At 42.4% G+C, this 13,501-nt stretch overlaps 1 protein-coding gene across 2 annotated transcripts in view; it reads left to right on the forward strand.

The window, feature by feature from the left end:
* The window catches only part of LOC141092404 (uncharacterized), a 48,402-nt gene extending 35,259 nt beyond the window's left edge, over window positions 1-13,143 (forward strand). The window contains exons 10-13 of one of the 2 annotated variants that reach the window (XM_073578529.1): window positions 108-227; window positions 1,284-1,424; window positions 3,832-3,871; window positions 7,647-13,143. In XM_073578529.1, the coding sequence (XP_073434630.1) occupies window positions 108-227; window positions 1,284-1,424; window positions 3,832-3,871; window positions 7,647-7,933 (588 nt within the window). In that variant the 3' untranslated portion in view covers window positions 7,934-13,143. The remainder of the gene's footprint in view (window positions 1-107; window positions 228-1,283; window positions 1,425-3,831; window positions 3,872-7,646) is intronic. The other variant, XM_073578530.1, reaches the window with a different exon arrangement.
* Window positions 13,144-13,501: the final 358 nt, after the last annotated feature.

The raw sequence follows: 13,501 nt of genomic DNA on the forward strand, positions 1-13,501 counted from the left end.
CTTATGGGTGCGGCTTGTGTGGCGGTACGGTGTTGCACGCTCGGGGCGCTAGGTGACACGCCATTTGCTTCCTTGTCATTTTGCATCCTCCATTTATTTTAATACAGAACTCTCTCCTTGGCATCACTCAGAACAGTGAAAACACATCGTTAGATTCCATCCGTACCGAGGATAAAAATCCCAAAGAAGAGGAACTCCCCCCGGAACACCAACCGCTGGTGACGCCTGTATGTTTCCTGTGTAGAAGTTCTTGTAATTGTTACGTGTGTCATGTGCCTGCTCCTGAAGCCGTCTCTTATCCTTTCCCAAGCAGATGGTGTTGAGGAAGGATAGATAAAGCCTCCCTGACCGTAATATCACATGCTCCTTCCCAGTGGGGAAAGTACCCGCTGGTAATTATGCTCACAGTCACCTACATCAGGAGCTGCGGCACATCATGCAATGATTGCTCTCTACAATCCCATTTTACAAGAGAACCCTGGGTTAATTTGCTGATCACAAAAAAAAAAAAACACAAATAGCTTTAAAGGGTTATTACCCTCTTGAAATAAATATGTATTGAATGATAGAGCTTAAAAATACAAGGAGTTTTGCAATTTACTGCTTATTAAAATGTTCAACCGTTCCTGAGATATTAACACTTTTCTTTGTTTAGAATTCGTTGCCTTGGATACCGACCACCGCCGCTAGACAGCAGAACGTGCAGTGCTTACAAGCTGATTTTTATTATCCCTTTAAGTGCTGTTTTCAAGATGTTCAGGATCACTGGTGTTCACTGATAGCGCCTAATCCCGGCCAGCTTCAGTGCAGTGCTTACAAGCGAGACAGCAGCGGTGGTCGGTCTCCTAGGCAACAAGTTGTAAACACACAAATAAGAGTTAATATCTGAAGAACGGCTGCAAATTTTAATAAACGGTAAATTGCAAAAGTGCTTGTTTTTACAAGATTTGTCTATAAAGATGGGAATAACCCCTTTAATACATGAGTGAACCTGACAATAAGTGCTCAGTATAAATGCAGCACCTCTACAGGAGACATGGAGTATGACATGGTTATTATTTAGGTTAATGAGCTGTGCAATGCAGGTCCTCAAAGAGAAGAAGACTTTCCTTACAGCTGCTCTCTGCTTCTGTAACCTATTAGGGATAAAGAGGATTATGGCCTTTCAGGAGGCGGCACATTTTTTTCAAGGCTGCTTTCCCAGAGACAGACATCATTTTATTTTTCCACCAACATAAATATGGAATATATTGACTTGCTCTCTATGTTTGTTATCTTTCCAGGAACCTGGGAGAATCGAACAGCAAATAAATCAGATGGCGGCTCCCAGTTTAGTAGGAGCTCAGAGGGAGCCTGCGGAGAACCACGTCGCCGAGGCTCCGGAGGGTGATGAGCAATATGAAGAAAGCCCACAAGTGGGAGAAGTGAGTATATAATCATATTATATATAAGGAGGTGCACTGGTGGACACAGACAGACCAGGGCCCCTGTGCAAGAACAGTATTTGGGCCCTTTTCAGTCCAATAGCTCCTCACAATGCACAATTCCATAATTCTTTAGAGGTGGTAGTGGCCCTGTTACCTCTTGGCTTCTGTGCGTCCGCACAGGTTGCACCAATGGTAGATCCGCCCCTGAGCAATGGTAGATCCGCCCCAGAGGAGGTGATTTCTAACCTGCGACCAGTAAGCTGCTGCATAACTGCAACTTCCATTGCAGCTCACAATAGCTGGAGAACCACTGGTCGTAGCCCATTGCTCTTATAAGGAGATGCCTAAAATTAATTAACAATTTTCCTTAGTGACATCCACTGTATGGCGGATGTGAACAAAACAGATTGTATGGAGCCGTCTCAGGAGCTGAGGTTGTTCCAGATAGGTGACGGCTGTGTTATACAAGTAGCCTGTAGCTGCCAAAATAAATCTGATCCCATCAATGTAACCTCTTAGATGCCGCAGTCAATGGTGACCACAACATCTAATTGGGTAAATGGAGTGGGACCTGCTAAGACTGCTGATAGATGGTCATGGCAGCTAGAGAGGGCCTAATGAGGGGCCCAGGTGAACCATGTTAGTACTCCTATTTAGCCCCCTGCACAGTTTTCAAAGAGGACAGACTGCACAACTTTAAGGCCGGGATCACACACAGCGAGATACGGCCGAGTCTCGCAGGTTAAAACCAAGCTCTGGCGCCGGCACTCCGGAGCGTGCAGCCGCACAGCAATACATGGAGCTGCACGCTCTGCTCCGGGGTGCCGGCGCCAGAGCTTGGTTTTAACCTGCGAGACTCGGCCGTATCTCGCTGTAGTGTGACGCCGGCCTAAGGCTCATTCACACGTCAGTATTTGGTCAGTATTTTGCATCAGTGTTTGTATGCCAAAGCCAGGAATGGAACTTACCGAGAAAAAAACATAATTGAAAGACTGACTCCTGTTCTTTGTTTTGGAGACATTCCTGGTTTTGGCATACAAATACTGATGAAATACTGATCAAAAATACTGATGTGTGAAAGAGACCTTATGCAATATAGAAGTATTGTGGTGTATTATAGCAGAGGACAAAAGCACTGAGTGCATGTTCAAGTTCCCTATTAAAACTAAAAAAAGGTAAATCAAAATATTTAAAATAAAAACTCAAAACACGAACATTTTAATCATTTTTTTTCCCGTTTGTTACATAAAAAATCCAAACAAAAGACAAACAAACTTTTGATATCACTGCGTCTAAGGCCTGTTTCACACATCATTTTTTCATCATCAGTCAAAAGCCGCCGTTTTGCAAAAAAAACGGATCCACCATTTTTCTTGGCGGATCCGTTTTTTTCCCCCATTGACTTGCATTATCGGCTGATTTTGACTGATGGTTGTCCGTCCCATCCGTATTTCTGCGGATCCGCCAAAACTTTGGCGTCCGCTGACACCACAGGACGGACAATGCAACGTTTTTTGGCGTCCGGATCCGCATTTTTGCCTTTCGCTACAGATTTAACCCTAAATCCTAATGTGGCTGCTGGACAACTCTCTCTCTCTCCTCACCGCCTGACTGCCGATATCCCAAACGACATTCCCGCGATAGCCCGGTCTCTTCCCGCGATAGCCCGGTCTCTTCCCGCGATAGCCCGGCCCTCTTCCCGCGATAGCACGCCCTCTTCCCGCGATAGCACGCCCTCTTCCCGCGACATTGGCGGTATTTTTATTTCAGCGCGGTTCCTTTAACTTTCCCTCATCAACGGATCCCGGCGCACCAACTGTCCGGTGGCTCCCGTTGGTGTTTCCACGGCTATGGATCCGTTCTCCACCTTTTTGGCGGATGACTGCTGACACAAAAAATGTAAGTATGAAACAGGCCCAACTATTAAAACATGGTGTAATTTGTTCTGTATGTTAAAGACACCTTCCAAGATCCAAATGTGTACGAAGGTCATAGAAAGTTGAATAAAATGATACCTTGATATCTGTGATCTGATGTCTTATTCCAGAGAAATCCATGTTTTTCTTAATATATACCGTAAATGAACTGTTACGATCTATGGGTTGGGCACAGATCTCCCACAGAATCTGCTCCAGAGCTTATTTAAACCAGTGTGAGAAATGTAGATCAGAAGAGCAGACTGTCAGTCATTACATGTCTCACACTGATATCGCCCTCTTTCATTTAAAATAAGCTATGGAGGCAGATTCTCTGGAAGATCTATGTCCGGCCCATAAATCTTAACAGAGCATTTACATATTAAGAAAAATGTGGATTTCGGTTGAAGAAGACATCGTATAACAGATATGAAAGTAGGGTTAATAAAACTCATCAGTACTGATTATTTTTTTTTCCGTTTTTGCAGCCTTGCAAAGATTGTGACAAACTGCAACCATGTGATAAGCGTAAGTATGGGATAACATGCATTTGTGTTCTTTGGCTTTCTTACCTGTAAGTATGTGTAAGTGGCACTCTGACAGCATGTCTGCTGATAGTAGACGGTCTGCCGCCTGCTCGATCGGCCGACATCATACACCTTTTGAACTCGACGCTGCATAAAAATTACCATCAGCTTGAGCCATTGTGACAAAACTGGAGCATCTAGTCTAAGCTGCGCCATTGTGTTTAGATAACTAAAACTATACAGTAAAGATATCTCCCACTTTCAGAGCTTTGTGGGACTTAGCTAGAGCATGACTATGACCACTGCTGCCCCGGTTCAGACAAATGGTTGGATATTCTTTCGGAAACCCAACTATGTCTATATTTTATAACATGGATACAGAATGAGCTCATTGAACAGATTTCGGAATGCAGCTCTAACATTTTGATATCAGGGGGACTTGTGTTGGATATATAAGAAAATACAAACCGAAAAGCTAAATATTATACAACCCCAACTTCCCCAAATTTGGAACAATGTGTAAAATGTAAAGAAAACAAGGATGCAATGATTTGGGAAACTCATATCCCCATATTTTAATCACAGAAGAACATAGGACACAGATCAGAAGTTGAACGTTGGACATTTTTCCATTTCATTTTAAAAAAGAATTATCTCATTTAGAAATTGATGGCAGCAACACAGCTAAAAAAAAAAGTTGTGCCTGGGCCTTGTCCACCATCGTGTAGCATCCCCTCTTTTTACAACAGTCAGTAAATGTCAGGGAAATTAAGATTAAATTGCTGGAGTTCTGGGAGAGGAACGCTGTCCCATTCTTGTCTGATGTAGGATTCTCGCTGCTCCGCAGTTCTGAGTCTTTGCCGGGTTTTTCATTTCATAATGTTTTCGATTGGTGAAAATTAAGGACTGTAGGCGGCCGGTTTCATCCCCCAAACTCTTCTGCTGTCCATCCTTGCTGTAGTGATGGTTTACAATTGCCTTGCTGAAATGTACAAGGTTCCTGAAGTAGACATTGTCTGGATGGACCATAAGTTGTACTAAAACCTCTATATAATGCTCAACATTGATGGCACCTTTCATGTGCGAGCCGCCCATTTGATAGGCACTAATGCCGCCCCAACCATCAGAGATGCAGATAACAAGCTGGATGGTCCCACTCCTCTTGAGTCCGCAGGACACGGCTTCTGTAGTTTCCGTAAAGAATTTCATTTTTATTCTTCTGACCACAGAACATTTTTACATTTTCTTCATTCTTTTTTAAATGAGTTTTGGCGCAGAGAAGACATCGGTGTTTCTGGAATGTGCTGATATTTGGTGTCACGATCCATTTTTGGATCTGTATCAGAGTCTGGACTCTCTTATATAAACCTTTTTCCTTTCTGGCCCTCGGGGGTTAATATGGGTTTTTACCCCCGGTGGCCGCTGGTGTTACTACAACTGTAGTTGATCTGCTAATGGATTCCCCCCCCGGTGGCTGCTGGTGTTACTACATGTTTAGTTAAGGCCCCGTCTCACTAAGCGATCTCGGTAGCGAGATCGCTGCTGAGTCACTTTTGTGACGTAACAGCAATCTCACCAGCGAGATCGCTGTGTGTGACAGCGATCAGCGAGCGGCCCCCCTGCCGGTATCGCTGATCGCTGGAAGAAACCTCTGGACATTTCTTTGGTCGCTGGTCTCCCGCTGGCCAGCACGCATTGCTATGTGTGACTGGCGGGAGACCAGCGATCAGGTGTAAAAAATAATAAAAAAAATAAAAAATATAGTTATTCTCACCTTCCGACGTCCTGTTCAGCCATCCTGCCTCTCTCCACGCTCCGGTCCCAGTGATCCTTTGCACGAATGACCGCGAGACTTTCTTATCCCTCGAGACCGTGACGTCTCGCGGTCATTCGTGCAAAGGATCACTGGGACCGGAGCGTGGAAAGAGGCAGGATGGCTGAACGGGACGTCGGAAGGTGAGAATAACTATATTTTTTATTTTGATTCTATTTTTTACAGCGATGGCCAGCGATGCCGGGCGCTCGGCATCGCTGTGCTGATCGCTGGTGAAGCTGTCTGTGTGACAGCTCACCAGCGATCACATAGCGACTTACTAGCGATCCTGACACCTTGATATCGGTGTCGGGATCGCTGGTAAGTCGCTTAGTGTGACTTAAGCCTTAAGGCCACCTGGTGCTGCAGATCACTGTTGGTAATACTGGTCATTTGCTAACCAACCTTGGTGAAGACTGAGCCTACCTGGTGCAGAGGGGGTTCAGCTTATCTGGAGCAGTGGTGGTGATGCTGCTGGATGCTGATCGGGTGCCTTACTCTGCTGCTGGGAGCATTGGCAGCAGATAAAGCTAAGTTTTGGTTTTTAGTTGCTTTAACCCCGTGGTGTCTGTTTTATATTTCCTTTCGTGTTATTGGTGCAGTTCACTTTATTCACTCTCACCTCCTGGGGAGGGGGTTGGGGGTTTAGCTCAGGGCTAAACAGGAGATAGGGAAAAGTCGGGGACTCGGGCCTCACTACCATCAAGTGTACCCCCAAGTTAAGGAGAGTCAGGGCACCCCCTTAGCCTGAGGGGCAGTTCAGGGGCCCAGGTTCCACGTCTCCTGTTTTCCTCCTATTGCCCCGCGACATTTGGCTTCTTCACGATAGAGCTCTAATTTGCATTTATAGATTGCGCGGTGACCTGTGTTCATAGACAGTGATTTCTGAAAGTATTCCTGAGCCCATGCAGTGATTTACATGACCGAATAATGCCGATTTTAATTACAGTGCCGCCTGAGTGGTCTTATATCATTCATTGTTGCCCGTTGGCCTTGTCCCTTGTGCTTGTGGATTTCTTCCCAATCTCTTAATCTTTTGATGATATTCTGTACCGTAGATGGTGGGATGTTCAAAATCTTTGTAATTTTACTTTGAGAAACATTTTTTCTGAAATTGTTCTACCATTTTTAGATGCAGTTTACAGATTGGTGACCTCTGACCATCTTTGCTTCGGAGAGACTGCCTCTCTAACATAATCTTTTTATATGCACTCGTGACTTAAGGGGCCTTTACACATAGCGATATCGCTAATGCGTCACCGATTTTGTGACGCAGCAGCGATATCGCTATGTGTGATACTTGCCTCCGACCGGCTCCTCCACTGTCTGTCGCTGATCGCGCGAGATCGTCCAGTTCCATTTCTCGTCGGGCGCTTCCTGCTTCCGACGAGCGACGCTTGGACGCGGGCGGGAGGACATCAGGTTCGCCGCGTCTGAAAGGTAAGTAACGACGGCTGCTACGTCGCTGTGAGATCTGCCTGTGTGACAGCTCACTAGCGACCATTTAGCGATGCACCAGCGATCCTGACCGTGTCGTATCGGTGTCAGGATCGCTGGTGCATCGCTAAATGTAAAGGGGCCTTTCGTTTTAATTTGACCCTGCGGCTACTTTTCTTTAGTATCACTTACTGTTCCAGCTTTTCTTTCCCAACTTTTTAAAGATGTGTTGCTATTGCTAACATCAATTTCTTAATATTTTTTTTTTTTATTTTAACATTAACATTCAACATTTAACTTCTGATCTGTATTCTACGTTCTGTTGTGAATAGAATATGGGCATAGATTTTCAAATTATTGCATTCTTGCTTTCTTTACATTTTACACAGCGTCCCAATGTTTGGTTTTTTTTTAGATTTGGTGTTAAAGTGAATTTGCATGTAGTAAAATTTCAAAAAAAAAGTTTTTTGTGGTTTTTGTTTTTTGATTATTTACAGATTGTTTTTTTTTTTTTTTTCTTTTTCAGAGTGGTCGGAATTTATCTATAGTGTGATTGATAACGTGGATCAGAAAAACATAACTCAACTTGCCCGAAAGTTGCACCTCTCTAGAAATACAATCAATCAAATATCAAATGATAATTCTAATGACTGTCGAGAGCGCAGCTATCAGTTACTGGAGAAATGGAGGGAGCAAAATGGCAAACGGGCCTCTATGAAAAACGTTCTTAAACAGCTAGATGATATGGATCTAGGGGGATGCTGTGAAAATATTGTAAATGATTTAAGAACTAAAAAAATTCCCATGAATTAGTACAAATCAGAAATTGGACCAAAAGCCTCTGATGTTCACTGGCTTAGTCACTTGGGTGCAGTAATATGGCTCCTTTACTTGCCCGCAGCCTTCATATGGCAGTAGAATAGGGCCTTTTATTTTAAGTGATTCCTAGCTAGGTGCAACCACAAATAGGAACTACAGGAAAAAAAGATCATAAGCAAGTAACTGTACCTGCTCCTGATCTCAGAGCCTTTATTGCACGGTGCTCGATATTGTTTATTTGGTATATGTATGTTTTAAAGGGATTGTATCCCCATGCAGACAACCGGATATAAGTTTGTTGATGTTTTACAGTGTAAGTTATGGAGCTAAATCTTTTTTTCCAAGGCTGCCGTGATTACACATTTCCTGGGCCGCAGGCTTTAGGAAGCCATGCCCCTGATCTTATCAAGCCCCACCCCTGCTTATCTTCCTCCAGCTGCAGTAATGTGAACCTTGATTACCTGGTCACTTGGTTGGGAATAGGAGTAAACACAAAAGATAGTGACGAGGGAGAATACAAAGAGGAAACGTAAGAAGATGCAGCGACTTTCAATGTATTCTAAACGTGTGACCTCTTGTGTTGTAGATATTGTTTCGTTTTTATGCCATGAAGTATTTTATACAATATCTTGCAAATTTTTTTTAATTTTTTTTTTTGTATAGTAATTTTTTTCTTTTTTTTACTATTCTTGTAAATTCAGGGCTTAAAGGGAAACAAACAATTTTGCTATAAAGAAGTTCTATGGCAGAGATACAGCGTTACTCGATGCGATACCACTTTCGCTTAGTTTTGTGGTCGGTGCCAAGTGAAATGATGTCATTTCACAAAGATGAAAGCCACAGAGTCCTTGTGACTCAAACTTATACCCTAGATGTTAGTCGTGTTTTAGAGCACTGTTGTTGTTGTTTTTTCTCCCAGGACGCTATGACATAGATCCCATTGGTCATGTATGGGATGTAAAGAAAAAACAAGTGCGTAGAACATTAAAGGGGAAACATCCACCAAGGGCTTCAGACGTTGGAGGTGTCACTTAGGCTTCAGTGTATTATGCCCCGCACCTACCATGTGCCATTTATAATACTGGTGTCTTTGGTGGCACAAGGGTCTCCCCCAGGCACCAAGGCCAGGTGTGACTGCTACCTCTACACCCCTTATTGGAATTCTATAGGGTTTTCAAACCCCTTCTGCACTACTGAAACTTCCATCACTGGAAACTCTCTACATAACGGCCAGCATGGACCTGCCAGTCCTCAGCTACTGAATTAAGGTGGAGTTTCCCCCTTTAAATCATGATTCCAGATTTCTTTCAGAATCTGTGAACCGTTGGAATGAAGCACGCCAAATGAACGAAAATGTATTATTATTCCGTTTATTGGTATTTATGCCAGCAAGCATCATCAGTGTATAACTAATGATCAAGCGCTGGAAGCATTGTTAGCGCATTCTGTAATGTACTACAACTTACGGGATGTACTTCCCCTTTAAGGTGCACCCTTGATCCACACAGAAAATGGAGGTAGCCAAACAAAATGTTGTAAACTATCCACTAGATGACTAAACACTGCGGAGACAATAAGGTTTACAAAGAGTGATTGCATATTGGGGCGCCAAAGATTCCTCCGATCATGTTGATCTGAGTTTTACAATGGGAGGTCGATAATGTCTTTACTGATGACCTAAAAGAAAATGATCAATAGACTAGGATTGCTTTGGGTTTTTCATGTATTTATAACCGACCCTATGGCCTTTAGGCAAATTTTAAAATAACAATATAATGTCCGTAATGACTGGAAGGGTAGTAGAGAAGAAGCTTCGGCAGCAGCTGTGCAGTGTAATGTCTGTAAAATAGCAGCAACCGGTGGAGTTTCTTTGTAGGTACTAAAAAACACTGGACACTATTGCAAAAAGAAATTAAATATGGCTGCCATAAGTAAAAAACAAAACAACAAAATAGAAGTTTCTTGTTAAAGATTGTCATAGTCCACAAAAAGTCTTCCTTGTTTACTGCGAACTGACAGATAGCAGGCCCTTGACTTCTGTTCATTCTCGCAAGATGGCTTCTTCCTCTGTAATAAATGGGAAGACTTGGCCAATCTTGTGTTATGTGTGCACTTACAGGGAGGACACTAGAGAAGAAGTCCAGAAAGGCAAATACTGCTGCTACAAAGCCTGCCCAACCAAGACAGAAGAATACGGCGCTGCCTCTTGTATACTAACCGCAGGCAGCATAAAGACACTGCTGCGGATAAAAATTACTATTAAGTTATAGTAATATAATATAAAAAAAGGGAATTTCTTTTTATTAAAGGGTTATCCTTATCTTCAGGAGAGCATCTCTTCTCTGCCTCCTGGCCCCCTACTATCAGAGATGGTACAGAAAATTGACAGTTTGGCCAGCGGCATGGTCGGACCAAACTGCAAACTAGCAGAGGTAGTTTTACCTCTGCAGCATTGTAGGAACGCAGAAGCACAGAAACAAGCTGGGTCCGGTCATATGACCAGCTTCAGAGCAGCGCTTACAAGCTCTATAGCAAAGTGCCAATGTGCACTCCTTGCCTAGGAAACCGGGCTACCACTGAAAAGACTTCAGAGGTGGTCGGTAATCTAAGGAATGAGCAGCAAACAACAGAAGTGAACATTTTAATGAGCTGTAAATCGCAACATTGAGTGTTTTTACAAGCGCTTTGAAATTTTACCAATTTATAATCATGAGTCCGTCCCTTTAAGGCTGTTATTCATAGTCTTCAAAATGTCTTCCTTGATGATCAAATGCCTATTTAAAAGTAGACTTTTGTCTATTGCTCTTCTCATGTAATGGAAAGGCTATAATAATGTTCTCTAATTTGTTATTTCACTGCGTGCACCAACTGGAAGTGCACTAGAGGTGAAGCCGAACAGGACAAATGCCACTTGTACAGAACCTGTCCAACTAATATGTACTCAGTGTGTTGGAATGGGTTTTTATGTTCACGATAGGCAGAATAAGTGATGAGAGGGCTATAGAGATTTTCTAAGCCTGTGTACTAACCGCAAGTTCACTAGAGAAGAAGCTAGAAAACTGTCCAGAATTAAATGAAATGTTCACCTTTCTAGGACTTTTTTTGTTCTTGAATGCATTAATTTTTTTTGCTAAGAAAAATGTTTTTAACTGGATTTGATTAAATATTTAGTATTTTTTGCCTTCTATAACCTCAGTGTTGCAGTATCTATTGCTATCAGCAAAATGAGTTATCTGAGAATCCGTCAGTGAGCGCTCGTTTTTAATGGGCGAGTTTATAACTCCTTTAAACTGTCTTTTCTTTCTCCTCGCAGCTGATTTATGACCACAGACCACATCAAAGTTCAATTTACAGGGAAACAAAAAAAGCCTGTAAAAGTCAAACGGTGCAAATTTTTTAATGGGAACCAATTGCAAAAATGATTTTTTTTTTAGTTCAAAATACATTTAATAAAAAAAGAGGGGTGGACAACCACTTTAATTCACGCATAGTCATCCGATAATATGATCATGGACTACCTCCACTGTGTGCATGTAGAGAAGGCTTTAGAGTGCACTGTCTGAAATCGGTATATAAGGATATGAATTGTGGTTTTGCTGCTGTTGTTCTCTGTGTACGTTATTTAAAAAAAAAATGTAATTTATGTATTTATTTCTATTTATATTTTTTTATGACATTTGCACATCACAGACAAAAAATTCATCAGGGAGATGTGAAATTTCTTGCCTCATCCTCTCCCTGATGTGTACTATTAAAAAAAAGGGTTACTGTTGCCCCTGCGACCATCTTATTTCAAGGGTGCTCTATGAATTTGCACCAATGACAATACAGTGCGTTGTGAAAGTATTCGGCTCCTCTGATCAGTCTTCTCCTTGTTTGAGATGAAAGTTTCGAGGGACGGCCGGGTCTTGGTAGATTTGCAGCGGTATGATACCCCTTCCATTTCAATATGATCGCTTGCACAGTGCTCCTTGGGATGTTTAAAGTTTTGGAAATCATTTTGTATCCAAATCCGGCTTTAAACTTCTCCACAACAGTATCACGGACCTGCCTGTTGTGTTCCTTGGTCTTCATGATGCTCTCTGTGCTTCAAACAGAACCCTGAGACTATCACAGAGCAGGTGCATTTATACGGAGACTTGATTACACACAGGTGGATATTTATCATGATTAGTCATTTAGAACAACATTGAATCATTCAGAGATCCACAATGAACTTCTGGAGAGAGTTTGCTGCACTGAAAGTAAAGGGGCCGAATAATATTGCTCGCCCCACTTTTAATTTTTTGAATTTCCACAAAAATTTAAATTAACCAATAAATTTCGTTCAACTTCACAATTGTGTCCCACTTGTTATTGATTCTTCACCCAAAATTTACATTTGGTATCTTTATGTTTGAAGCATGATATGTGGGAAAAGGTTGAAAAGTTCCAGGGAGCTGAATACTTTCGCAAGGCACCGTACCTCCGAAGATCTGAATCCACACTTGTGGGACATTGATTTGCTCCCAATTTGCCCCGGAGGTATATAAAAAAAAAAAAATAGGACAGTTCGGAGATCAATGTAGTGTGCAATAAGAGTGATTGACAGATCTATGTCAATCAGTCGCTGCTATCGGGGTCAAGCAAATATTAGCCTTTTAGAGAGCCAGCAGGTGTTTTACTCGAGTTTCCCTTTAAGCACTTTCTGTGAAAAAAAGTATATATTTTATAATATATAATTACAAGTCCTACAGATCTTCATCCTGCACAGAAAGTATTTGTAGATATTTTTTTTTTATGTTACATTTGTTCTATATGAAGGAGGAAAGTGAACGGCCGCACACAAAGCCTCCGAATGAAGTGGAAGGATTGATCATCGCAACCAATCAGAAGTCGGTTTTCATTTTCTAAGTTGACCTGGAGTATTAAAAGATCGGTTTCTGATTGGCTGCTTTGGCCAAGAGGGTCTTCTGATCTTGGGCAGCTGTGTGGTCTTATTCGTGGAGTGCTGCCGTCTAATAATCTAAGACGAGTGAACTGCGTTGCCTTTTTTAATGTCAGCTTTTGTTTGTTTTGTATATTTGTCTCATTACGTTTTTCATGTCTTGTAAACTTGAAATGTAAATTTTAAGGGCATGTACGCATGACATCTTTTACAGGTGGGACGGATACAAAACCCGCCCCGAACAAATGTGTTTAATAAAAATTAAGATTAAACAGAATTTTGTGTTTTTGATTAATTTTTTGGAAACTAAAACTTATGGGCCTCAGCTCTAACAACTTTCCGTGTCTCACCCATGTCAAACAATCGGGGATTAGTTTCTATTTCCTAAGGCCGCTTTCAAACATACAGCTTTCGGTATCCGGCATGGTGCGGCAAAAAAACGGACTGCCGGATCCGGCGCCTGTTACGACCAGATCCGGCTTTTTCCACGTGCTGTTTCATTGCTGCCGCATTGCGCCGGATGGCAATGCGGTGCGTCCGTTTTTTTCCGGATCCGGAGAAAATAGCCGGTCCGGCGTCTGGAAAAAACTTTGCATGCAACGTTTTTCCCAACGCCGGACCGGTTTTTCGCACTG

Source organism: Dendrobates tinctorius, unplaced genomic scaffold (genome assembly GCF_039654945.1).
Source record: "Dendrobates tinctorius isolate UK_male_01 unplaced genomic scaffold, ASM3965494v1 ptg000059l, whole genome shotgun sequence".
NCBI classification, from domain to species: Eukaryota; Metazoa; Chordata; class Amphibia; order Anura; family Dendrobatidae; genus Dendrobates; species Dendrobates tinctorius.